The sequence below is a fragment of the Myotis lucifugus genome, unplaced genomic scaffold, assembly GCF_000147115.1.
Source record: "Myotis lucifugus unplaced genomic scaffold, Myoluc2.0 scaffold_148, whole genome shotgun sequence".
In the NCBI taxonomy this organism is placed as follows: domain Eukaryota; kingdom Metazoa; phylum Chordata; class Mammalia; order Chiroptera; family Vespertilionidae; genus Myotis; species Myotis lucifugus.
Window position 1 is genome coordinate 1,545,428 of NW_005871196.1, and position 27,991 is coordinate 1,573,418.

The 27,991-nt window shown below is 43.5% G+C and overlaps 1 protein-coding gene across 6 annotated transcripts in view; it reads left to right on the top strand.

Annotated features, from left to right (window-relative positions):
• Window positions 1-27,991, top strand: part of DOCK5 (dedicator of cytokinesis 5) — a 155,927-nt gene that overhangs the window by 105,533 nt on the left and 22,403 nt on the right. For all 6 annotated transcript variants that reach the window (XM_023759110.1, XM_023759112.1, XM_023759111.1 and 3 more), the window contains 13 exons: window positions 1,911-2,005; window positions 3,643-3,721; window positions 4,997-5,097; window positions 7,054-7,112; window positions 7,417-7,571; window positions 8,578-8,663; window positions 10,986-11,145; window positions 12,121-12,161; window positions 13,269-13,359; window positions 17,195-17,314; window positions 20,327-20,416; window positions 22,796-22,900; window positions 27,509-27,650. In XM_023759110.1, the coding sequence (XP_023614878.1) occupies window positions 1,911-2,005; window positions 3,643-3,721; window positions 4,997-5,097; window positions 7,054-7,112; window positions 7,417-7,571; window positions 8,578-8,663; window positions 10,986-11,145; window positions 12,121-12,161; window positions 13,269-13,359; window positions 17,195-17,314; window positions 20,327-20,416; window positions 22,796-22,900; window positions 27,509-27,650 (1,324 nt within the window). The remainder of the gene's footprint in view (window positions 1-1,910; window positions 2,006-3,642; window positions 3,722-4,996; window positions 5,098-7,053; window positions 7,113-7,416; window positions 7,572-8,577; window positions 8,664-10,985; window positions 11,146-12,120; window positions 12,162-13,268; window positions 13,360-17,194; window positions 17,315-20,326; window positions 20,417-22,795; window positions 22,901-27,508; window positions 27,651-27,991) is intronic.

Below are 27,991 nucleotides of genomic sequence, written 5' to 3' on the forward strand. Positions count from 1 at the left end.
TCCATAGGCAGATGGTGTAGTAGATTTAAGAACCCAGATCTGGGTTTGAGTTCTGGCTCTTCCACTTCCTTCTACGAAATTTTAGGCAAGCAATTTAACTTCATTAACCTCAAGTTTTCTCATCTGTAAGGCAGTACACAGTACCTACTTTGAGGGGTACTGTGAGTTGAGTATTGATTGAATCGATGCATAGAAAATGACTAGCTTTATGCTTGACATGTAGTTAATGGCCTTGGAAGATGAGCTATTTATAACAATCTTATTACTATTATGATGTAATTTAAAATTAATATAGAAATAGTTTAGTGACTTTTTAAAAAGTTTCTTCAGAAAACAAGTAGAATAGTGGAAGTTATACTAAATTCAAACTCTTGACAATTTGGCTCCATTAAGTAAGCAAAAAACAAAAGTTTTAACTCGTATTTTCTAAAACAAGGGTGAGCTCTTCCCCCTCTATTATTTAATTAAAAAGAAGATTATCCCCATGGGGAATTGTAGGCTTTGGTGGAGGGCTATGTTGCACACATAGATCTTCTGACTTTTAGTAGATTGCCCCCCCTCCTGCTGCCTTCTGAATGAATCACTTGAAAGACTGGGAAGTGGTAGATAAAAGGAGGGATTGGCCAAACAGCTGTTTTACTTAAAAGGGGGCTATGAGCAAAAGGAACTGGGAATTGCCTTTATTATGCGATCACTGTTTACCATTAACTTAGCTTACCAAGAGTTCAATGTGGAGTCCTTGGCATCCAAATCAAATCCTTGTTCACAAACCATGAATTCTTGTTAAATTGAGGGAAACGGTTAATAGAATAGTTAATGAATTGGTGGGAACACTTAAAATCTGATGAAACATGTTAAGAGGCATGAAATATGTCTATGATTTCAGAATTGAAGAAAGCAAAGTTTGACTCTCAGTGAACCGAAGGGAAGATTCAGGGGCATCACAGGTTTTCCAGCCAGAGTTGCCCTCACTCCCATGCTGTTTGGCATCCAAAGTGCAGGGAGTTAACCACCTTGACCAGTGTCCCAAGGAGAACAGTTCGAAATAGAGCCCAGGCCCCTGCCGCCCACGCCCTGTGTTCTTTCTGCTACATGGTGTGATTCATAAGATAGAACTGCGTTGGTTCGGTGTTAGCGAAATTGGACAGGGTTTCCATTTCAGGAATCCGAGTGGAAAATGTCTAAATTTAACTAGCTAATAAATAAAAAAGCTTTTCAAAGTTTTTAGCTTTGGTTTTTAGCTCAGTTGTTCTGTGTTCCTCTTTGCTCATAGCGCCCCCCCGTTTGAGTAAAACCACTGTTTGGCCAATATTGGACTTTGATTATCAGTTAATACAGTCATCATGATCCACTGCTGGAATCTCTTTTAAGGACCAGTTAGGACCCTTCTCCCAGGCTTCATGTGGCTGCCTTCCTGGAATAGGAAGAACCCTGACTTTGCTTCTTATTTATAGCATGTTTGTTCTGTTCTAACAATAATAAAGGAAAATTGGACTCAGTCATTTGAAATATCAGTTTTCCAACAATTGTTGGTGAATTTGTTTTAAATGCAGTAGACCTATTCAGACAGCACTTGACTTTAAACAGAGAGCTCAGAACCCCAAGTTTTCCCCTCAGCTCTTCTGCTTCCTAGTTTCTACAACTTTGAGCAAGTTGTTTAATTTTTCACAGCCTCAGTTTTATCATTTGTAAAATGTGGGCAGTTTTTTCATCAGAGTATATGATGTAAGAATCAAATCATACGATAGCTGTAAAATGCTTGCTATCCCCCAAACCTTATTAAAAAGCTAAGCTGTCGGTGAGGGACTAGGACGTCTTACTCTGGTGTAGTGTTCTTCTTGTCCACGTGCCGAGGACGGCTTATGACATGTTGCCCAGTTTTCCTCCAGCCATTCCTTCGTTCTCTGCAGGACTTCCTCATGGAAACTTTTATCATGTTTAAGGATCTGATTGGAAAGAATGTTTATGCCAAAGACTGGATGGTCATGAATATGACTCAGAGCAGGTAAGCCCGCCCGGGCAGGCCCGGGGCATTTGACTCTGAATACTGCTGACCCTTGAGCAACATGGGCTGAACTGTGAGGATCCACCTATATGGATTTCTTTCAATAAACACAGTAAATGTATTTTCTCTTCCTTATGTTTTTAAAATAATATTGCCTTGCTCTAGCATACTTTATTGTAAGACTACAGTACATGATACATGTAACATAAATGTGAGTTAATTGGCTATTTATGTTATCAGTAAGGCTTCCAGTCAATAGTAGACTATTAATATAATCAGCCCTCTACATCCACGATTCCCAACTTCAGATTAAAAACTCTATTTTTGATCCACAGTTAGTTGAATCCGCCAGTGTGAAACCCGAGGGTACAAAGGACTGACTGTAGTTAAGTTTTGGGGAGTAAAAAATTATATGAGGATTTTTCACTGCGCCGGGGGTCAGTGCCCCTAACCCCTGCATTGTTCAGGGGTCACTGCACTTGGGCCTGGTAATAGCTCTCTGACTTTTGTGAAGGCCTATGAAATCCTTTGCCTCAAATCCACCGTCTGTAAAGCAAGGCTCCTCCCACTTCCACGAGCCTGGTTTGTGTGCTCATGTTCCTGATTTCACCGGCTGCTGCTGTTGCTCTGACCCTGCTCTCTACCCCCTTCTCTCTACTGTAGTCTCCTCACCGAATCGTCAGCATCAACTCTCCATGGCACCTGCCAGCGGCTCCATATGGTCTTCGTCATTCTGATGGTCAAAGACGGCATCCTGGCCCTGCCTGCTTCTCTAGCCTTACCCTCCACTCTTCCCTCTATCTCCAAGCTGCGCTCCAGCCAGACTGGCTGCTTCCCAGCCCCTGAGCGTCTTCTGTCCTTCCCTTCACGCTGCTCTGCCACCTGCCTCACCTCCTCCTCACCTCTGGCTGTCACCCTGCCACTTACTCCTTCAGGTCCTTCTCAGGTGGCATCTGTGAAGGGAGCCTTTCTGACCTGGATGTCATCCTCTCTTCCTTTGGTTTCCCAAACCTCTTTACCCCCTCATTGAATTTTCCATATTTTTTCTTCGGTCAAATGGCCCCCACCAAGGTTTAAATGTCATAAGACCAGGAACAGTCTCTTTCAAAGCAAAATCTAAGCCAGCGCTTTGTAGATTCTGGCCCACAATAAATACTTTTGAATGGAAGTGAAATGAACTAAATACATATGTTCTATTAAAGGAGCTTCAGAATTTTTAAAGAGGTAGATAAAGTAAATCATTAATCTCACCATTATTGTTAGCTCTACAAGGTCCTCATACCTGACTAGAAAACCCTTCCCTTCTCTATGCAGATAGAGACACATTGCATAGACTTTGGATCAGGAACAGCATGATAGAGTGCAGAGCATCTTGTCTCGGGAGGCCTGGCTTGTCCCAGCTCTGCCCTCGGGCTAAATTGAGATGCAGCCTTGAATGGGGCTTGTAGTCAGCTCCAGACACTGACCTTCAGTGTCCTCTGCAGGCGTGCTCTGTCATTGGTCTCTTAACGACCTCGGTTGATCTAAAGGTCGTCTGTTGCCAAGTCCAGGTTTGCTTCGCTTTGTTTTTAACATAGATGGGAAGTGTTGCAGTGAGCACGAAGGTGCCTTTCTTACCCTGTGTTTTCCTCCCCAAGGGTTTTCCTCCGCGCCATAAACCAGTTTGCTGAGGTTCTCACAAGGCGTTTCATGGATCAGGCAGGCTTTGAACTTCAGGTAAGCCTGCTATGTACCAAGGAGTTCCTTGGATTCTCAGCCAAAGCAAGAGAACCAGCTCATTTTGGGAAATGTCACCTCAGATTTTCTCATTTTCAAATGAAAAGGTTTTCTTGTCCTTTGTCCTTTCCTAAAGCACACATTTTTGTTCCTCTGTCCTCCAAACATAGTCAAACAGGGTTTTTTCTTCTTTCTGTAAAACTAATACATGTTTTAAAAAAAATAATGGTAGAAAATATAACTAAGCAAAAAGACGGAAATTGAAAGACTGTCTTCTGCTGTTAACATAACCTATGTGCTCTGCCTACAGATGGTTCAGTTTCTAAAGAGGGGTTTGTATACACACTTGGTTGAAAGTCCACAAAGTGATAACCAAACAGGTGGTCACTAACTGCACCTTCATTCATTCATTCATTCATTCATCAACAAATATTAGAATATTTACATGTTCACGGCCTGTTCTAGGCCCCAGTGAAGGCACTCAGGGCCCTGCTCTCATGGAGCTTATGTGCCAGCCTACGCTCTGTTGGTGACGTGCTCTGCTGGGTCGTGTCTTTGTATCTGTGGAATGTTAAAAGTGGGGAGTCACAAGTATACATGTAGATGTGTGTATGTATATATGTGTATGCATATCTGTACATATGTATTTGTATGTATGTGCCAAAATGGAATTGAGCTGTGCAGTTCTTTGATAACCTCTTTATTTACTTTTTCTTTGATCTTCTTGATGATAGTAAATATTTTTGCAATATTTCTAATGGCTGATACAGTCCATTGTCTGGCTACTCCATGATTTATTTAGCCATATTCTCATGAACATTTAGATTGTTTCCATTTTCTGTTAGCTTAAATAGCACTTGGAGGGCCTTCCTTGTTCTCAGTATTTTTAAATAGCCATGATTTATTTTGCCAGGATAAAGTCCTGAAGTATTTACTGCTTCAGAAGTTTGGCAGAATGTTAGGGCTTTTCATACATGTTGCCAGACCATTTACTATAAATAGGTATGCTTCTTGGCAGCAGCTTGCCTTTATCCCAGGAGTATAGACAAATATAATAGTTAGGATTTTTTAAAATTAATATTAACATGTTAATATTAATATTGCATTAAAAATTTCAGAGCAGAATAATTGAAACACAAGAAAGTAAAAGAAGTCTTGTGGATTTCTTAAAATTAATCCCCGGCAAGTGACTTGCTCCATATGGCACTATTTGGTGATGACCCTTATTAATGTTATTTTCCTTTTCTTCTCGCCCACACAATTAATTTTGAACAGCTCTGGAACAATTACTTCCATTTGGCAGTAGCATTTCTCACCCACGAGTCCCTTCAGCTTGAAACCTTCTCTCAAGCCAAGCGCACCAAAATTATGAAAAAGTAAGTGTCCTCTCAAACCTGCTTAAGATTAGGTAGGTGATATTTTCCATTTCAAAACAAGATTTTGGGTATCACAGACATCACTGTCCACTGGGTGCCATGTTGTTAGAGAGGTAGCTCTTATAAGTATTTCATCCATTTCCCCAGAATCACCTCTTTTCCCAAAGCCCCATTCATTCTCCCATCACCCATCACATTCTCTGGGAACAGCTGGCCCTCCGCTGGCAGCTTGTCCAAATTGCAGGCACAGTGTCTGCCTCCCTCTTTAGTGCTTCACAAAGCAGGCTCCTTTGTGCCTCTCAGTAGTCCTTTGGGCACAGAAGCCGAGTCTGACACGTCACCTAAACAGGCCCTGCAGATTCCTGCTCGGAATTCAAAGTGGACTCACCCATGAGAGTGATGAGCGCTCAGGGAAGCTTTGCATTGCTTTCGTCTCGGGTCTGTTTCGGAATTCGAGAGCCTGGAAACTCCAAGGCTGTGCGGTTCGGAAGAACTTGAGGAATTTATCATTTAAAGGCTGTGAAATTTCAGCTCTGCTCCCCCTTCTGGAACGTCTGGCATTCTAGACAAATTATTTAGCACCTCTACCTCTGGTTCCTCCCGAAAACACCGGCTGTTAGTGGCTCAGAGTGGGAGACATAGCGATTGTGTGTTCAAAGGTAAAAGTAAAACTTGTAGATTTCTTTGTGAGGTGGGTATCAAAAGACGATAGATTTTTAAGATGGACACCTGAATCTCACTCTTTAGAATATCTTAAATGACAGTTTCTTTCAAGGAGAGAATTGATTTTGGTTAGATAACCATAAGTGAAGTTTTTGTTGTTGTTGTTGTTTTTTAATATATTTTATTGATTTTTTACAGAGAGGAAGGGAGAGGGATAGAGAGTTAGAAACATCGATCAGCTGCCTCCTGCACACCTCCTACTGGGGATGTGCCCGCAACCAAGGTACATGCCCTTGACCGGAATCAAACCGGGGACCTTTCAGTCCGCAGGCCGACACTCTGTCCACTGAGCCATACCAGTTAGGGCTGTAAGTGAAGTTTTTACACTGGCTTCTGAAGGCATCTCCAAAGGAGGAATTTGACAAACACGTTTGGTGCAGTAGTCGCATGAGTAGACTACTCATTTCCAAATGTAGAGCTGAGCTTGTAGGATGGTCGTAGGTCCATGTGGAGCTCCATGGGAACGTTTGCAGTATCTGCTTTGACCCTCCTGCTTCTGGTTTTCCAAGCCCCAGCCTCTGATCTGGCATGTGGGGAGGGGTAGCCAGGCACATGTATTCTTCAAGAGAGTTCCAGGTCATTCTTAGTCACTTTCCCCAAGAACCACTGTCTAGGTCAGTGTTTCTCACTTTTATGTTCCCACTATCAACTCCTATAAGTAATCCTTTTAGAAATTATTTTTCTAATCACACCTAAGGAATATTAACCCAGTAAATATATGCATATCTGTTTATATACTACTTGTATACCTGTACTTTATTCATGAAAACAGCAGGCTTTTTTGTCCCTAAGAACCAATTTTCACCCCTTCAGGAGCAATATCCCCCATGGAGAATGTATGTCCAGAGTTTCCCAATGTGGTATGAGACATGGTTACTCAGATATAAGTGTGTACACTCAGCATGGTTATTAGCCACCAGTCCCATTACTATACAAACCATACCCCCCTTCCCTTCCCAATAGTATTTCTGTTTTTCATTTCTTTGCTTAACAGCAGCCAGATTGTTTCTCGCTCTGCCCCCTTAAGCCAGCTTGTCAGCCTCGTCTTCTCAGTTACCTTCCAGTGCTTGCGTTGGCCCCTCCTGCTGTGGAAGGTGCCCCCCCTCGGGGCTTGGTTAGGTATCAAAACCCGCCTTTCACGTGACCTAGCGGAACACAGGCTATAGGTACTCGTTTATTATAGGTACTCATTTTCACTGCAAATCATTCTCTTGCCTATGGTCTTCTTCCTAGATATGGGGACATGAGAAAGGAAATCGGCTTTAGGATCCGGGACATGTGGTATAACCTGGGTGAGTGTATGACCTTGAATGAGCCCATGCACACACCTGTGTGATGAGCATGCCAGGATGGACTCTTTTTATTTTAACTCCAATAACCCTAAGATTAATTTGTCTGTGTGTTGGAAGTGAATGTTGACTCTGGGCCTCTTGTTATGACATCCACCTGTTGTCAGAATACAGTATGTAGTCACCCAGGTCTGAATGGAGTTGATCTACCCACATAAACGTACTCTTTTCTCACGGGCCCTGTGGAGGAAGATTGTAACACTTTACCTCCAGTGAAATTATTTTTATTTTCTTACTTTCATTTCAGGTCCCCACAAAATTAAATTCATCCCGTCCATGGTGGGTCCCATTCTGGAGGTCACATTGACCCCTGAAGTAGAGCTTCGCAAAGCCACCATCCCCATTTTCTTTGATATGATGCAGTGTGAGTTCAATTTCAGTGGAAATGGCAATTTCCATATGGTAAGAGGTGTAGACCTATAATTTTACTAATGAACATAGTCAACTCTTATTTATTTTCTTTCTATATAGAGAAGCCATAACCTGAATAATACTAAACAAAGTAGGTCTACAAATGTTCTTTTACATTTCACTTTGTAAGGCAATTAGAGATAGAAGCAGATATTCCATCCCAGGCTGGCCTCAAAGCAGTCTTTTTGCTACAGGAGTTTCCTAAAGCAGCCTCTATCCTATATAATAAAAGGCTAATATGCAAATTGTCCCCTCTGGGAGTTCGACCACTCAGGAGTTGGACCACCCACTATGACGTTCGCTGACCACCAGGGGGTGGTGCGGAACAAAGGAAGGCCCTGGCCGGCAGCCAGGGGAAGGAAGACCCCGATCAGCCGGCCAGGCCTAGGGACACTACCTGTGCACGAATTTCATACCCCAGGCCACTAGTCTCCAGATAATTAAAATTGGACTTCGGGCACATTAATCCTATTTGCTGCAGCACAGCAGAGAGAGTAAGGAGGTGAAATGGGAGGATGATGCAGCAGTCTCTAGTTTAGTGATCTCAGTGTGCCTGATATATTTTCTCTTTCTTTTATTTTCTTTACCTACACCACGTATTAATATCGAAAGGAAGATTTTGCAACTCTACAGATCTGCAAAATCAGAAAAAAAGCAATCCCATTGGCAAGGCTAAGACAAGAACCAAAAACAAAATAGAAAATTAGAATCATTAGGCTATATTTACCTGCATAGTTGTGATAAGAAAATAATGTTTTGGGTAATTATTTTGTGCAAATGTAAAGCAAAGGGTAAAGTAGCATGTGGCTACATTAGAAAGTCTTGATGGGGCCTCGGTGTGCCGTAATGGACGATGTGACAAGTGGTCTTCCTCTGTATACGCTGGAAATAATTCACAGTTAAAAGGGGGCTGGGCAGGTCTACAAAGGATGGCCGGGCATCACTCCTGTCCTCTCCAAAGGGTATGACATCTGTGAAATTCTGACTCTGCTTTCAGTTTGAGAATGAGCTGATCACAAGGCTGGACCAAGAGGTGGAAGGGGGCAAAGGAGATGAGCAGTACAAGGTCCTTCTCGAAAAGCTGTGAGTATTTCAGACAGCAAATCTCAAGTTGATGACATCATTTAGGAGTGGACAAAACAGGTTTCCACACACTTAAAAACCCACTGATAGTCACAGAATCGTTGGGGTTACCACTCCAGTTGGTTCTCGTTGGGGTCAATGATACTTGCTTAACTGACATGATCCCAATGCCCATGTTCCCCTGGCCAGCTGGGCCATCAAGAACAGAGCAGGCAGAGGGAGGGAGAGATGTTCAAAGCATTTTGCCCAGTGTTTGAATTGATGAACTTCATCAACAGTGATAACACCTCTAATTATGGCTGCAAATCAACAATTTCAAGGATGGGGAGAAAAAGAAAACATTTCAAAGTCCACTTTTCATTTTAAAATACCCTGTTCCCTGCTCTGGTCAGTGTGGCTCAGTTGGTTGAGTGTCATCCCATGCACCAAGAGGTCGCCAGTTCTATTCCTGATCAGAGCACAGCCTGGCCTTCAGGCAGAATCCCTAGTAGGGGGCGTGCAGGAGGCAGCTCATAGATGTTTCTCTCTCTCTCTCTCTCTCTCTCTCTCTCTCTCTCTCTCTCTCTCTCCCTCTCCCCCATCTCTTTTTAAAAATAAAATACCCTATGCCCTTAAAGGGCCTCAGAACACCAGTAATATCTCCAGCCAGGTTGGTCTACAACCCAGAACCAGGTTGGTCTTTTCACTGCCCAGAATCCAACATTCATTCCCGCTCTGTGCTCACATTACCATTCCTACTCCCCACCCACCCACGTCCCCAGAGGCCTTTACCCTCACTCTCTTGCCCTCTTAACTGTCCATCTCATGTAGGGAATTACAGTGTAAAAGGAATGATTAAAACAATTGCATGTTGGAATTAGAGAGAGATTGGGTTTCAAATCCTGCTTCTCTACATTCTAGGAGTTTGACTTTGGACAAGTCACATAACCTGTCCAATGCCTCATTTTCCCCTCTACAATAATAGGACCTATATTTTGGTGTTGTTGTGAGGATGAATCGAGATAATGCATTTTCACAGTGTCTGTTACAGATTTCGCACTAACATATGTTGGCTGCTCTGGGTTTTTGCTGATTACTATTATCTTATCCTTCCATCATCCAGGGCTGTAACTATTCTAGACTATTTAAGTCTGTGTTCTCTGAACTTTTATGATATTGACCAACTGGTGGGAGGTGTGCCTGGGTCATTTCGTTATTCACCTGTTTGGGGGAGTGTTGCTCACTAGACTGTACTTGAGGACAAGTCTCCCAACTTTGTTTGGTTTTGTTTTTTAAGATTTTTTTAAGGAAGCAGCACACTGGATACTCAGAAATGAATTGATGACTCATCTGTATTTTAAAGAACCAGGAGTCCTTCTTATATTGTTTTTAATGGCTAATAAGATCATTTGTTGATCTTTTTATCCTGTTTCTCTTAGATCTGCCTATTCAAACCAGTTTTCAACCTCCCAGCTTTTTACTTTTACAATTCTAATCTCATACAGGAATTAAAATGCAGAAATTACTCACACATTCAAACAGACCCAAAATATTTACAAATGTGAACTCATTTTTTAGTCCTATAGCTGATTTTTCACATAAAATATCTTATTATGTTGTTATTGTGTTCATTCTTCCTGGATCACTGCCTCAGAAAAATATGGCCACATAAATCTCCAGTGCCCAAGAATAATTCTAGATCCAGACTAATTCTTTGAACACATCTTCCTCTTCTTTTTCTCTTGCTCCCAAGTTTTCTTCTAATTGTCTAATCTAAGAAGCTCCTATAAAAATCTTTGCTCTATAGGGGTCCAAAGAAAGAGGATTTAATCTCAGTCTTATTTCCAACCTTCTCTTTTTTTCTGAAAATAACACTGTATCTGAAGAGCCACGTGTCTGGGTTTATGCTAGATTCCCAGGTTCCTCTAGGCTGGGCATTCACACACAGCTCACCAGAATGCCCACAGGATGCCCTGAAGTGGCTGGCTTTAGGGAGAATAAAGACAGGAAAGATGATTTCTTTCAACCTGAGTAGATTGATCAGAAAACATACACAAACCTTTGGGGCAAAGGTTCTTGTTTTTGTGATATTGACAAGAAAACAAAAACCAATAAAAAATACAGTTGCAAATTCAAAGAAGAGCACTGTGGGCTGGGATTCTAGGTGATGGTGTGGCTTGAGCTGAAGCTCTAAAGAAACCATGGAACTGGAGTAATTGTGTTACGTGAAGGGTGTGTGTCTCCTCATCGGGCGCCACCTGCTGCTAGGACCTTGGACAGCGCTCATAAATGGTGCTCGATTGACAGGATGACATGGGCATTTGTCTCAACTCCACCCTCCAGGCTCCTAGAACATTTCCGGAAACATAAATACCTCTCCAGCTCAGGAGAATCATTCGCGCTCCTGGTCAGCAGCCTCCTTGAGAACCTCTTGGACTACAGGACCATCGTCATGCATGATGAGAGCAAGGAAAACCGGATGAGCTGCACTGTCAATGTGCTGGTAGGTGCCAAGCCTCTAGGATGGGGGGAGGGCTCTGCAGGCCTCCCCTGAACCATGCACATCAGCTCCAAGACGATCTCACAGACACAAAGGGACCCGGGGCCACCTTTATGGAGTCTGTTCTGCTGAGTGTAATGGGAACAGCCACCTCAACTTTGGGCTTGCAGATACCAGCAGCCACAGACATTGAGGATAAATTTGGAAACAGGGATGGAAAATGCAGCAGAAGATCTTAACTCGGCCATCCTCAACCGGTTTCTCTGCCTTGTTTACATGTCATTGCTTTATTGTTGGAATTCCTGGGCACAGGTGAACATGCGTGAGAAACACTGTACCATGAGTAGAGTGTTAGTGCCTGGAAACCTTATGATGCTAGAATTCTTCGGTCTCGCCTTTCCCTAGATGTATGTATCAGGGACCTCAGACTTCAGAGGTTTGGGCTGCCACGCCTCTGCTTACTGTAAACCTAGACCTGCTGCCTGTTTCCATGAGAAAGCAGAGCACCAGGTGACGAGGAAAAGCCAGCTACCTGTTCCTTTAGAAGAGGGTAGGGCACCTTTTCTCTGCCAAGGGCCATTTGGATCTTTATAACATCATTTTCAGGCCATACAAAACTATCATCCTAAAATTAGCCTGCTATATGTGGTCAAACATTTAATTAACTCACCCCTAATGCCTTGGCAGGGCCAGACCACATGACTTCGTGGGCCTTATAAGGCCCCAGGGCTGGAAGTTGCCCACCCCTGATTTAGAAGGTTCCCCTCAAGTTACTCAGAAACATGGTTCTAAACAATCCTTCAACTTGTCTTCTGTGTAAACTGCCACATCCTGTCCTTGTGGGGGTGTTTGTTAAATGAAAATAATAAACTCTGGAGAAGTGACACTGTTGAAAAACAAAAGTAGCTATTTGGCCATTTCCATGGCAAATTAGTCAATAACTCTTGATTTACATTGGTATTTTGGACTTTTTTATAGAATTTTTATAAAGAAAAGAAGAGAGAAGACATATACATAAGGTAAGCTGAAGGGAATGTCTGCTTTTTCTGTTTATGTCATGGCTTTGCTATTTATTTTTTCAATCAACAAATACTAAACCCCAACCCCATGCTTGCTGCTTTGAGACACCAAAACGTATGTGATGTTCCCCCTTCCACTTGGAAGGGTAAACTGTTTAAACCAGTGATGGCGAACCTTTTGAGCTCAGCGTGTCAGCATTTTGAAAAACCCTAACTTAACTCTGGTGCCATGTCACATATAGAAATTTTTTGATATTTGCAACCATAGAAAAACAAAGATTTATATTTTTGATATTTATTTTATATATTTAAATGCCATTTAACAAAGAAAAATCAACCAAAAAATGAGTTCGCATGTCACCTCTGACACGCAAGTCATAGGTTTGCCATCACTGGTTTAAACAGATACACAGTAAGTGCAGTTCAAGGGAGTGCGTAGGGAGGATGGTGTTGTGGTCCCAGGGAAGGGTGGGAGATGCTGGCCAAGGCAATCAGGAAAGTCTGCCCAGGGAGAGGCATGAGGATTTGCCTGGAATCCGGCAAGCCCTGAGCATGGAACACACTTGGACATATTCATATGCCTTTTCTTGGGGGAGATCCCATAGCTCTTATTAGCTTCTCAAAGGGGTCCATGGTATGCAGATAAATAAGTAAACACTACTGCCTTCAATGAACAGTTTAAAGTAGAGTGTATGGATTAGGAAAGACACACAGGCAGGAAGCAGCTCCCAGGGTTAAAGGAATAGGAAGAGAGATGCAAGGGATTCCTTTGCCCAAGAGAAAGGACGAGCGGGGGAAGAGATGGGAAAGCAGGCTGTGGCTTGGTTGTGGAATGAGCTGAATGCTAGAGCAGCTCCCCGGCGACTATTACCCAGCCAGTGTTGCTCAGTGGTTGAGCCTTGACCCAGGCCACAGTTCAATTCCAGGTCAGGACACATGCCCGGGTTGCTGGTTCGATCCCCAGTAGGGTACGTGCAGGAGGCAGCCTATCAATGATGTTCTTCTCTCATCAATGTTTCTACCCTTCTATCTCCTCTCCCTTCTCTCTTTAAAAATCAATAAAAACATTTAAAACAAACAAACAAAAAAACGCCCCCTTCTTACCAGATACTTGTACAAGCTGCGGGATTTGCACCGAGACTGTGAGAACTACACGGAGGCTGCCTACACACTGCTCTTACACGCTGAGCTTCTACAGGTAAGTGGTCTGGGCTGCTCATTCCAACACAGTGCAGGACAAAACGCAGCGTGTCCGCTGTCCAGTCCTTTGGGACCAAATCCTATACACTTCGTGATTTTGATTGGAATGATCCTTATTCAAAAGAGAGCCTTTCATCCAAGAATATTTTTAAACTTTCTAATTAGGCACAGCTGATTTTCAGATCAAGGTCGAGAAAATGTCAGCTATCATTGGATGAATGCATAAAGAAGTGATTCCACTGATTTTAAAATCCTTAGGAAGCAGAGTAGAACCTATAGATCCCTAGTAATTAACACTATAATTGAAGAAACAAACATTCATCAATTAATAAATGTAAAACTACAGATATATGAGTTGTAAGTAAATACAGTGCCACAGAAGAAGTTTTCTCTTTATACTCACTCAGTAAGTAAATTTATAGTGTGTTGTGGATATAAATACATCTATATGTCATGGATCTCAAATAATTATTTCTGGCTCTGACCGTTCCTCCAAGGTCAGATGCAAGAATAAACTGTTCTTTCAGCATCAATCTTTCAATGACTCATAGACAGCACACACTTCACCTGTCAGTAACAGAAGCTATAATTTCTCACTGTTCTGGATCCGTTCTTTCCTGGCCCTTCTCCCCATTTTACTAAAGGGGACCACCTTCTACCCAGTTGCTCAGGCAAGTACCTGTCATCATCTTTTATTCGCCCCCTCCCACATTTTCCACCGGCAAGAACTGTGGACCCTCTGTCCACAGTTTTAAAAAAGCTCTCCACTTTTTTAAAAGTTGTGATATAGTTGACATAAAATACTGTGTACATTTAAGGTGCACGTGTTGATTTGATACATTTATATATTGCAATATGATTACCACCGTAGCTAACACCTCTATCGTGTCACATAATTATCACTTATTTTTTGTGGTGGGAACAATTAAGATCTAGTCTCCTGGCAGCCTTGAAGTCTGTAATACAGTATTGTTGTCTGTAGTCACTGTGCTGTGTGTTAGATCTTCAGTACTTGTTTATCTACTGGCTACAGTTTGTAACATTAAACTGCATCTCCCCAATATCCCCCTCCCCAGTCCTGGTAACCACCATTCTACATTCTGTTTTCATAAATTTGGCTTAATTAATTAATTTATTTTTAAATATATTTTTACTAGAGGCCTGATGCACAAAATTTGTGCAAGAGTAGGCCTTCCTTCCCCTGGCTGCCGGCACTGGCTTCCCTCTGGCACCCGGGACCCCTGCTTCCCTCGAAGCCCCGGCTTCGTCCGGAAGGATGTCTGGTCTAATTAGCATATTATGCTTTTATTATTATAGATTGATTTCAGAGAGGAAGGAAGAGGGAAAGAGAGATGGAATCATCAATGATGAGAATCATTGATCAGCTGCCTCCTGCATGCCCCCAACTGGGGACTAAGCCTACAACCCGGGCATGTGCCTGACCGGGAATCGAACTGTGACCTCCTAGTTCAGTGATGGTGAACCTTTTGAGCTCGGCGTGTCAGCATTTTGAAAAACCCTAACTTAACTCTGGTGCCGTGTCACATATAGAAATTTTTTGATATTTGCAACCATAGTAAAACAAAGACTTATATTTTTGATATTTATTTTATATATTTAAATGCCATTTAACAAAGAAAAATCAACCAAAAAAATGAGTTCGCGTGTCACCTCTGACACGCGTGTCATAGGTTCGCCATCACTGTCCTAGTTCATAGGTCAATGCTCAGCCACTGAGCCACATCGGCCGGGCTAAATTTGACTTTTTTGGATTCCTTATCATACAGTACTTGTCATTCTCTGTCTGACTTACTTTACTTAGCGCAATGCCCTCTAGGTCCATCCATGTTGTAAAAGGCAGGATTCCCTTCTTTCTCGTGGCTGAGTAATTCCATTGTTATATGCACAACATCTTCTTTTTCCATTTGTTCACTAATGGACACTTAGGTTGTTTCCATGTCTTGACTATTGTGAATGACGCTGCAGTGAGCCTGGGAGTGCAGACCTCTCTTCATCCTGCTTCCATTTCTTTTCAATCCACTTTTTAAAAAATCTCCATTGCTGCCATCCTGGCCCACGCTGCCATTGGCTCTCTCTTAGAGAACCACAGTAGCCTCCTGTTACATCTCTCTTTCTCCATTCTTTCCCCCAGCAATTAAATTTCTTGTGTAATTTAATATTATTTTAACCTAAAATAGTACATGTACATTGTTCTAAGCTTTATAATGAAAAACAGGAGTCCTTTACCTCACACTTCCCCACGGCAGCCGTTCACCACTCATATGCAGATTTGAGGCACTAAAATCTTACTCTCTATGGGTTAGAGAGGAGGCTTGTTGACCGTGGGATGATCAGAAAGAAACCCTGGTGTCCGTGGCCGTAGATGTTTTTGTTTGTGCTGCTTGGAAAATTAAATTCTCCTTTCCTGGCATGGTAAGGTATGAGATGTGGATACAACTTTTTCCCCCAGATAGCTACGCACTAGGGATGTGTAATATAGTCCATATTTTCTCATTCATACAAGATCCCCTCTTTATCATGTATTAAATCCCAGTGTGGGGCGGGGAGAGTCTCTTTTTTGATTTTATATACTTTTGCATTGGTCTCTGTCAATTCATGTGTCAGTACCACACTCTTAATTATTAATTCTTTTTAAAAAAATATATTTTTATTGATTTCAGAGAGGAAGAGAGAGATAGAAACATCAATGATGAAAGAGAATCATTGACTGGCTGCCTCTTACATGCTCCCTACTGGGGATTGAGCCCACAATCCGGGCATGTGCCCTTGACTACAATTGAACTCGGGACCCTTCAGTCCACAGGCCACCGCTCTAAACACTGAGCCAAACCAGCTAGGGCTATTAATTCTTAATAGTATGTTTTATTACCTGGTAGTTAATAAAACTGTCTTCATTGCTCTTCTTTTTTCAGAGTTTTCCACCTAGTTCTTTTTGTTTAGTTTTCCATATGGACTTTGGAATCATAAATTTAAAATTTTAATTTAGGGAGAATTTTCATGTTTAGGAAATAGCATTTTCTTATCCAAAACTATGATATGACTTTCCATTGTTCAAGTGTGCTTTTGTGCCCTCTGTGGTGGGTTAAATTTTTCTGTATAGAGTCTTTATTTTCCTTGTTAGGTTGATTCCTAGATACCTTTTCTTTTTAAGTTAGTTATGGTAAAAATACACATAACATAAAATTTACTATCTTAACCATTTACGTGTACAGTTCAATGGCATTGAGTACATGCACATCCCTGTGCCTGGATATTGTATCACTTTGGATTTATTCATGTTGGATCCTTTCCTTCTATCTCCAGCATGGTTATCTCTTCATGTGAAATCTATCTCTAAATTATTTCTAAATATGTCATTTTTTTAATCCTCTAATTGACTTAAATCTCTGTACTTTTGGCAGTTTTTCAGTTGGCACCCTTTGTAAAAGCTTTGATTGTGAAGAATACAATCATTGTACACAGTGGCAATTTTACCCCCTCCTTTCCGCCTTTATACTCCCGATCTCTTCCTATTGTCTACTGTGCGGATGTCTGCAGTACACAGTACACAGGCGCTGTGCTGGCTGGCGGGTGTGCCTGGTTCCCCACTCGCATGGGGATGCCTGGAGTGCGTCCATCACATGGCCCTTGTTTTCAAGCTGGCATAGATTATGTCTGTGGATGCAGTTTTTTGTTTCATGAATAAATCTAAAACACAATATGGATGAGTCACAGATATATGCGATGTTTCTGCACCTTTTAAAAACTAAATGTTTGTTAACCTCCTTTAGTTAATGGCTACGTCGCATTCATCTCTTCCGTTTGCTTTCCAGTGGTCTGACAAGCCCTGTGTGCCCCACCTCCTTCAGAGGGACAGCTACTATGTGTATACCCAGCAGGAGCTGAAGGAGAAGCTGTACCAGGAAATCATATCCTATTTTGACAAAGGCAAAGTGAGTGTGGGATCGCTTGTTTTGTATTTGGGGGGAGAGGAAAATGGCAGCAAGGTCGCAGTGCCCTTCTGAAGCCGACCAGCCAGAGCCAGTGCAGAACCCACCGTGGAGGCCACGGTCCCAGCAGACAGCCCTGCCGTTCAGGAGTCCCTATGCCCACATTTCTGACCGCTTGGCTATAAATTTTGGGGGAGTTTCATGGCCCCCTCAGGTCTGATAATATGCTAGAACAGCCACCAAAACTTGGTAAAATGCTGCACTTATTACAGTTTTATCTTAAAGGACACAAATCAGGGCCAGCTAAATGAAGAAGTACATAGGGCAGAGCTTCTGTTTCCCTCTCCGTGGATTCAGAGCACATCACCCTCTAGGAGAGCTGATGTGCTCGCCAGGGGGGAGCTCACGTGAGCCGCTATATGGAGTTATTATTGGGGTTTTATTCTGTAGGCTTGATTGATGGAATCATTGGCCACGTGAGTGAACTCAGTCTCCATCCCACCCTTCTCCCTTTAGATCTGGCTAATATCATGTAGCCCAAGGCCCCAGCCCTCTAATCACATGGGTAGGTTTTCTTTTTTTGTTTTTTTTTTTGGCAAGGGGCCCACCATTCACCTCAGTGGCATAAACTCAAGTGTGGTTGGAGGCTCCGCCATGAATAACCAAGACACTCCTGTCACTGGGGAAATTCCAAGGGTTTAGGAGCTTCCTCCCAGGACTCAGGACAAAAACCAGACAAGTTCCTCATTGGACAATAATGACTCATGACTTATTCTTTATTATTCCCATATGTACCTTTGAATCCTGGTATTTTTAACAGGAGAGAAAATAAATAAATAAATTAGTGTAAAAAGGGCAATAAAGATCAGTTATCTTGACACTTAACCAACCCAATGGAGAATACAATGGGCAGCCTTCACTTTCCAGAATCGGAATTTCCCCTCTTAAATATTGCTGAGGGTGGGAACCAGAGGGTGGGAACCAGTGCCGTCCGTCACTTGCAGTGCATTCTAACACCTGGTGCACATCCAGCATCCAGATCACGCCCTGCTGACACCATACCCTGTAAGTAATGACCAACTTAGATGCCGACTTAGATGCCGACAGGGGTGAGAAGGTAAAATAAACATAGGAACTGGGCCCGGAAGTTGTGGTCTGTGGTCAAATCCACCTGAAATGCTTTTACAAAATTTTTAAAAAAGAAAAAAAAATATTAAAAGGGGGTTGGGAGAGAAAGAAAAAAAATGCATCTGCTATCCAAACAAAACAGATCCCGATTTGACCAGTTTCGGAGCCTGGAGAATTCCTGTGGACTGCCACCCCCAGCCAACATGTCTTGCTTTACCGGGGACCTGTTGGTTCCATGAATAAATAAGCCACATAATCATCATGATAAAATAGCTGCCATCTACTTACTGCTAGTTTCTGTTTGGGGTGATTTCCAGACTTTTTTCCTAATTTAATTTTCCCCATACCCTACAAGGTAGATTTTACCTCTGTTTTACAGATGAAGAACTTAAGGCTCAGGGGGCAAGTGTATGTGTTCAAACATTTTGGCCTTCTACCCCTCTTTACTCTTAACGATCACTGAGGACCCCAAAGAGCTTTTGTTCATGAGGACTGTAGCTGTTGCTACTTACACTTTTAGAAACGAAAACAACTTTTGAATATTTACGTATTTGTTCTTTTAACAATGATAGCAAGCCTATTACCAGTTAAGATAAATCACCTCTGTTTTTGAAAAATTACTATGTGTTCCAAAAAATTGGTGATATGAGTGGCATTTGACATTTTTGCAAGTCTCTTCAACATCTGGCTTAATAGAAGACAGCAGGATTCTCATGTCTACTTCCACATTCATTCTATTGTGGCATCACGTATCCTCCAGCCTCTGGGAAGCTCTACACATGAGAGAATGAGCGGTGGAAAAAGGCAAATAGTATTAGTAAGAAGATAATTTGATCTCATGGATTCCTGAAAGGGTTTTGGGGGCTCCAGAGACCAGGGACCACACTTTGAGAACCACTGTGCTAGGCTGTCTCACTGTCCCTTACATAACTTGGCATTTGGTGAAATGAGGAGAGAATTCGACCCATTGATGCTGTTGACTGGCTTCTTGCACCAGGCCCAGCCGATCTGGCCCTGAAACTTCAAAGGGACACATTTGGCAAATGATGATTTTAAAATATTTTAAAATGTTTTACAACTGTATGAGAACTGCACACACATTTCTTCAGCAGCCAGAAACAGTGGAAACATGGCGCCTGGTTGACAAGAGAAAAGTAGGAAATTACCAGATGCTGTCTTACTGATAGTGTCCACTTAAGAGACATGTTATGAAAAAAACAGAATGAACAAGGGGTCAATCTGGGATGCTAGCCTCAGGCACCAAATGTGTGCTTTCGGCTGTAACTTACAAGATCATAAATGCTCCAAGGGATCTTCTAAAACTCTCTAAGTAGATATTTTAGTTAGATATAGGAAACCAGTGCCTTAGAGATCATTGGCTAACACTTGGTGCCCAATTTCCACACAACAGAACAGTTAGCCTTTCTTCCACTTCCCTTCCTCCCAAACAATCTAACTGGAAGCGCGCGCATGTGTGCGCGAACACACACACACACACACACACAGAACTCAACCCCATGCCAACTTCCCCTCCAGCAAGGCTCTCACAGTCTCCAGACCTAGGCTTTAGCACGGGTCCCCACCACTTTCAAAGGTCTTTAGTGCTCTGCCCTTTAAGTTCAGTATGGCTTTGTTTGGGGACACATGGTGTTTGTTCTTCATGGTCTTGCAAACCGAATTACAGAAGATACCCCCTGGCAAGGCACCAAGATATAGTAGCTTTATGATATCAATAAAAAAATGTTCAGTTGATCCAGGAAGTGAGGCATGTCGGGAAATCTGCAGAAACTCAACCCTCCTGACTCCAGACTCAATGCCCGTTACTTTCAAGTGGCTTTTGCCGCTGGATCAATGACTACTTTGTTCTCCACTTTTCTTTTTCTGAAGATGTGGGAGAAGGCAATCAAGCTGAGCAAAGAGCTGGCGGAGACGTATGAGAGCAAAGTGTTTGACTACGAGGGCCTTGGCAACCTCCTGGTGAGTCTGGGTCGGAACATGTCAAGCCTCCAGCAGGGGTGCTGAAGTGAGTGTTCACGAAAATGTTTTGTAAGCTTAAAGGAAGTCAGAATAAATTATGTTCTTTTTTTAAAAAGATTTTTTTATTGATTTCAGAGAGGAAGGGAGAGGGAGAGAGAGAGAGTTAAAAACATTAATGATGGGAGAGAATCACTGATCACTGCCTCCTGCACACCCTACACTGGGGATCGAGCCTTAACCTCCTGGTTTATAGGTTGACGCTCAACCACTGAGCCACACCGGCCAGGCAGGATAAATTATGTTCTTTACAATGGAAAAGTAAACCTTGCTTGAAATAAAAATGAAAAAAGATAAGGTCCAAAAGCTCTTATCCTTCTTTCTCCACATTATCCCTGATGGAGGGCTCAGGCCCCTCGCCTACCGCCGTCCTCCGTCTCTGTCTCGTTTCTCTGCAGACCGTCCATGTCTCCACACCTCTTTCCCCTCACGGTCACTTTGCTTTCAGTGAACACCAGGCGTGTTCCAGGTGTTTTCTGACTTCTGTTCATCAGGATGACTTGCTCTGTAGCCCACGCCCTCAGGTCCCTGCTGAAGGATGGAACTGCTCATCTCGGAGCCTTGCTTGGTTTTCTCAGGAGTGCCATTGTGCACATTTTGGTTAAGTTGTAAAACACTTCTGATTCTCACATTCTGCCTCCCCCGGTCCCCCGAATGTTACTGGAGAGCTCTACTTTCACAGGTCCCTGAACTGTGTATTACGCCTGGCTGTCAGCACAGGTCAGCTACTTAAAAACAATAAAGCAATGCCCAGTGGTAGGCCAGCACAATATTAATTTGATCATTTTGGGTAGAGGAGTCACAAAAGTTCAGGTCAGCCATTGTCATGCAGTAATAATTTATTTGAGGAGATAGTTGTCATGATCACTTTGAAAAGTATTTGCCAGTGTGTTGTACCAGCCCCTGCCATTACGCAAACAGTCATTAATTTCATAACTAAATTGAGTTATGTTAGTAATGTAACATGTGACCCTTCTAAGGGAACCTTGTGATGGAGACCTTTGCCTGGATAGAACACAGCAGTCCTCCCTGCTCTGCATTCTCACTTTCGGTGGTTTCAGTTGGGTGGTTCCCACGGGCAACTGCAGTCTGAAATATTAAATGGAAACTTTCTGGGGAAAAGAAAAACAATTTATAAATTTTAAATTGCACGCCATTCTGAGTATGGTGATGAAATCTCACATCATCCCACTGTATCCCACCTGGGATGTAAATCATCCCTCTGCCCAGCGCACCCACGCTGAGATGCTGCCTGCCCTTTATTCACTTAGTGGTTATCTGGGTTATGAAATCAGCTCTCAAGGTACCACGGTGCTTATGTTGAAATAACCCTTATTTTACTTAACGGCTCCAAAGCGCAAGCGTAGTGATATCCTGGCAATTGGGACATGTCAAAGAGAAGCTGTAAAGTGCTTCCTTTAAGTGAAAAGGTGAGTACAGACAGTATAAGGTATATTTAGAGGGAGAGGGAGAGAGAGACACAAAGACCAGATCCACATTACTTTTAAGATAGTATATTATAATTGTTATATTATACTATTTGTTATTGTTGTTAATTTCTTTCAGTCTAATTTATAAAGTAAACTACCATAGGTGTGTGTACGTATAGGATAAAACATAGTATATACAGGGTTCAGTACTATCCGAGGGTCAGGCATCCACTGGGGGTCTTGGAAGGTACCCCCTGCAGACCAGGAGCAGCTGTGGTAACACAGTCATGGTGGCAGGGCTTGGAGCCACCCTTGGGCCCCTAGGTCTGCCTGCCTGCCTGCCTGTCTTTCTTTAAGGTTGATTCTGAGCTCGGGCTGGGAAGCCTCTCTGATGGGAAAAATTAAAGACAGGGGTCGGGGGGGGTGGGCGCCAGATATTGAAACACAGAACTTTATCTTCACCTCTGGGCACCTAGAGCTGAACCAAGGGCTTTCGCCGAAACCACCTGCACGAACTGGAAGGTTCTTTATCTTCTTCTATCATTTATCTGCACTCAACTGCAACCGCTTTCGTTAATCTCAGTTTGCTAAGGTCCTGAGCCCCCTTCAGGGAACTGTGAAAGCTAAGCAGTGCTTCCGCCATGGCAGAGTGCACCAGTTCATCCTCCTGCAGACAACTTCAGGGAACCCAGGCCTCCACGGCCCGGTCCTGGGCCCAGGTCCAAACCTCCTGTCCAACAAGAGGATAACGTTGTCTGGCAAGATATTTTCCAAGGACCTTTCATTTCTCTGTGTTACATGGGAAACAACAAAGTAAATAGATCTTTTTATTTTCTCCCCCCAACTGTGCCCTTGGTAACCTCGCTATGGAATGTCTTGTTTTATTTTCCAGAAAAAAAGAGCCTCGTTCTATGAGAACATCATTAAGGCCATGAGGCCGCAGCCCGAATACTTTGCTGTGGGATACTACGGACAGGGCTTCCCTTCTTTCCTACGGGTAAGGAACCTGAGGGTGGTCTCCAAGCCATTAGCCGTGCAGCCTGAAGGAGGGAGGGCTTCCTCTCTTTTCCAGATGGGCCTGGGGTGCTGGCAGCCGGAGGCCCGTGTTCTCGCTGTGGGAGGTCGGCAGGGAAACCGCTTCCTGAGCGGCGGCCTCTTCACCCCACACCCAGCCACCTCTGGGATTCTGGCAGCTCTTTTGTAAAATGACCTTTCCCAGGTGGAATGAAAAGGGGAAAAACAGAACATCCTCCCTGGCTGCTGCTGAGGGTCAGGCCAGGGAAAAGTGCAGATTGATGCATTTGGTTGTTTATTTTATTTCCAGCCCGAGTGAGTTTGAAAGCAAATATCCCAAGGATAAGACTGCAAAAGTTTTGTAAAAATAAAAACAATCTTGTTGTAATGGTGAGAAAGGACTATGTTTTTCCCTTCTCAAAACTTTCCACAATGGGATGGTATTTTACAATCTAAAAAATAAACAAACCCTCTTATTTCTCCCACAAAGAAATAAGCTTCTTTCAGCAGCACTTAGCAATGTTTAAGCATATTGTCCATCTCCCTTCCCGTAATTGAAAGAAGAAAAAGTGGGCAAGGACTTTACATTCTTCACAGTGCCTAACAAGGAGGTGGTTTATTCATTCATTCAAAACCTGTGGACTGAGTACCTGCTGTGTGCCAGGCCCAGGCTCAGCATTAGAGTTATAGGCTCGTTATAATTGGATATGGTCCTTGCTCTCTTAGAACTTTACAACCTAATATTTGAGATGTTAATTAGATAATCACATAAGCAAATATAACATTGACACTGACCAAGACAGGTATTCTGGGCTATATGAATTGGTTAACCAGAGACTAGTTACCCAAGTAAAATAAAAACCTACATTCACATAAAAATATAGTGGTGAAGGCCTGGGGTCGGGCCGGGGGGCAGTTGCGGAGTGCAGGGGGTTAATGGGGGGGAGGGGGAGAGGACATCTGTATACTTTCAACAATAAAGGTAAATTTTTTTAAATGTACATGGTGGCCCTAGCTGGTTTGGCTCAATGGATAACGCATCAGCCTGTGGACTGAAGGGTCCCAGGTTCAATTCCGGCCAAGGGCACATGCCTGGGTTGCGGGCTCGATCCGCAGTAGGGGGCGGGCAGAAGGCAGCCAATCAATTATTCTCTTTCATCATTGATGTTTCTATCTCTCTCTCCCTCTCCCTTCCTCTCTAAAAATCAATAAAAATATATTTTTTAAAAATAAATAAATAAATAAAATGTACATGGTGGTTTATAGCACCATTTTTCATAATCACCAAAGACTGGATAAGCAAACGTGATGCAGCCATACAATGGAACACTATTCAGTAATAGAGGGGAATAGACTCCTCATACACACAGCCGTGCGGATGAATCTCAGGTGCATTATGCTAAGTGGAAGTTAGACTTTAAAGTCTACATACACTGTGATGTTATTTCTATGACATGGGGATGGAAAACACATCAGTGGTTAACTGATAGCTGGGATGGGAGGAGACTGGGCTACAAAGGCATGGGGGCATTTTTGGTTGTGATGAACTGTTCTATATCTTGAGTGTGGTCATAGTTATATTTGTCAGAACTCACAGAATTTTATACTGGAAAGGGTAGATTTTACTATATGTACATTATAGCTGAATTTGTTTTAAGAGTCAGGAACAACTTCCCAGGGAATGTCAGCTTCAGCTGCACTGTGAAAGGTGAGCGGGGCATGAAGGAGGTAAAGAGGATAGGACAGAGCATGTCGAGCACCGGGCACAGAGGCAGCTGGTGAGCCAGGCCGATGAGGCAGGAGGTGCAGGAAGAGCATGCAGGCCTGGTGACGTGGGTGCTGTCGGCATCCCGAGAGCAGTAGGAGCGTTGCAGACTTGGTGTTGGCAAGGTGATGGCTTTGGTGTGGAGAATGGGTGGGAGGGGTGTGTAAGTAAGCCACTAGGGACTAGTGAAGATGTCAAGGAAGAGATGACAGGTTGGCCTAGGGAGGTGGCTTCAGACAGAAATGGAGAGATTAGAATCATGGACATGAAGTAACAGCATTTGATCATTGACCGGATATGTGGGTTAGGAAGAGAGATGTCAAGAATGATTTCTTGGTTTCTGGCCTGCATAACTGGATGGCACTGGAGCCACCACTTAGATAGGAATGCGCAAAGGACAGAGTCACAGAGGCGGGGATTAATCCATTGAATGACTTCATTCAGTTCATACAGTGTGTCTTGCTAATATAGTCATGGGAATATAACCTAAATGCAAGTTATAGACAATTTCTCCAAACTTGGAATATGTAAATTACATTATCTTCTTCCCCATCCCAGCCAGGTCTCTTTCTCTTCTCTTTCTGGCAACAGCACCTCTATTCTTCCTGCTCCGGGGCAGTGATCTCAGAATCCTTGTTGACTTCCCCATCTCTGTTGTCCTTCAGGAAACACCAGAGTCAAACACCAGATCCTGGAGCTTCTCCTGCCCCACCCAGTCCTGTCTCAGGTTCCTGCAGCTGGATGTGTGCTCCACCATCAGATTAGGTTGTCTGCACCACCTCTTTCATCGTGTTGCTCTCTCCTTCCAGAACTTTCAGTGATTTCTCTGGGATTTCTGCCTGCCTCTCACGCCTTTCATGCTCTGGTTCTCCAAGCGCTTTCTTCTACCCGAACTCCACTTCCTGTCCTTGGACCTTATCCCTCCTGCCACTGACCATGCCTGGGTGTCCTCTCCCCTGTGTCTCCTCCCCTCACCCTATCTTCCCATCTAGGCCCAAACAAGTCCCGTATCTTCCTTGAAGCTCTGTCTCACATTGAGCTAGTTTGTGCTGACCTTTTGCTTGTCTATTCCTTTCACAACCATTGTCCACTTCATGCAATTAGTGTTTTATTATATTCTGACTAGAGGCCCGGTGCACGAAATTCATGCTTGGGTAGGGTCCCTAGGCCTGGCCGGCAATCAGGGCCGATCAGGGCCTTCTGGCTGCTGGCCGGGGCCTTCCTTCGTCTGCGCCACCCCCTGGTGATCAGCACACATCATAGTGAGCGATAGAACTCCCAGTTGAACTCCCACGGGGACACTTTGCATATTAGCCTTTTATATATATATATATATATATATATATATATATATATATATATATATAAAAGGCCCGGTGCATGAAATTCATGCACGGGGGCAGGGGTGTCCCTCAGCCCAGCTTGCACCCTCTCCAATCTGGGACCCCTTGGGGGATGTCTGACTGCCGGTTTAGGCCTGATCCCACATCAGGCCTAAACCGGCAGTTGGAGATGCCTCTCACAATCCGGGGACCAGGGCAGCTTCGCCTGGGCTGCAGGCGCCTGGGACTGGGACTGGGACCAGGGGCAGGGCGGCTTCACCCAGGCTATGGCCACAGGTGCCTGGGACCAGGACTGGGGGAAGGGTGGCTTCACCCGGGCCTGGCTTTGTCAGGAAGGATGTCCGGAAGGTCGTTTGGAAGACGTCCCATCTAATTAGCATATTACCCTTTTATTAGTATAGATCCTTTTCCCAGGTAGTTTTGCCTGAATGAGGAAATTTTATAATGCATGAATCAGTCACATACATCTTTCCCAGCTTGGACAAATTTTATCACCTATTCCAAAAGTTCTGGAAATTTTTATTGCCTTCAGTGTTTGGCCTAGAAGGTGTATTGCCTTTACGTTATTTACACTATCTAAAATTACCATATTTACTTATTTGTTATTCATTTTCTACTTCTCTCCACCGGAAGGTAAGATTCGTGAGAGCAGGGTCACCGTATAGCCCTAGTGGCTAGCGTATTTACTATTTTCTCAATACATACCTGTATGTGAATGGATGAGTGATTAAGAAAAAAACATTTTACAGAACAATAATGCCTAAGTTTCAGTTTAAAGTGGATCATGAGTGGGCTGCCAGTCGATACTAAGCTCTCATCTGATCAGATGAGCAGAAACCTTCAAAACATGGCTATACTTGAACTTGCATGGGCAAAACCATTCCTATGCCTGGGGCCCAGGAAACTTCTTTTTGTTTTTAAGTCCATCCACAGTGATTTGCAGGATTGGCTAGGGACTGCTGTAACTTATTCCTGTTGCTATTACTCTGTCACTGTGTCAAAAGACATGTTGTCTCGATTCTCCTCGTACTTTCATGTTCCCCGTGGCTGAGTCACTCAGAGTGCTGGTGCACACTGTCCCTGGACCGTGATGAGATAAGGGTCTTGCTGAAGATAAATTAATGCACTTCCTTCGCTGAGAATGCCTTACTGTGCAGATATCAGCTAAACTGAACATCATTCCTGGCAGTCATGGATCTATGTTAGGGCACAAGGTCCCTATACTCTCTGTGGGTCAGTGTAGACTGCACCAGCTGTGGTTACTGGGCCAACACTGTGAGAAGCACTGCCTATAACCAGCTTCCCAACTAGACCAGGAGCTCTTGTCAGATATGATGGCTGCTGTGAGGCATGTAGTAGGTATTCAATGAGAACTTGATGGTAGGTTGCACTTTGGCTGGGATGGCTTACTCAGTACCAAGATCTCCGGATATCCCTCCATTCTTCATGTTTAATTATTCCCTTTACTGTCTCTGACCTGCAGAACAAAGTCTTCATCTACCGGGGGAAGGAGTATGAGAGGCTAGAAGACTTCAGCCTGAGGTTGCTGACCCAGTTCCCCAATGCCGAGAAGATGACCAGCTCCACACCCCCGGGAGAGGAAATCAAGTGCTCCCCGAAGCAGTGTATCCTTGCACAGGGAGACCTGGCACAGAGGCTCCGTACCGTAACCTGCTGCAGCCCAGCCCAGCTGGGAGCTCAGGGTTCTCTAAACTCATTAAACCACTTAGACCAGGGCTGGGCAAACTTTTTGACTCGAGGGCCACAATGGGTTCTTAAACTGGACCGGAGGGCTGGAACAAAAGCATGGATGGAGTGTTTGTGTGAACTGATATAAATTCAAAGTAAACATCATTACATAAAAGGGTACGGTCTTTTTTTTTTTTAGTTTTATTCATTTCAAACGGGCCGGATCCGGCCCGCGGGCCGTAGTTTGCCCACGGCTGACTTAGACTCAGTGTCCCAG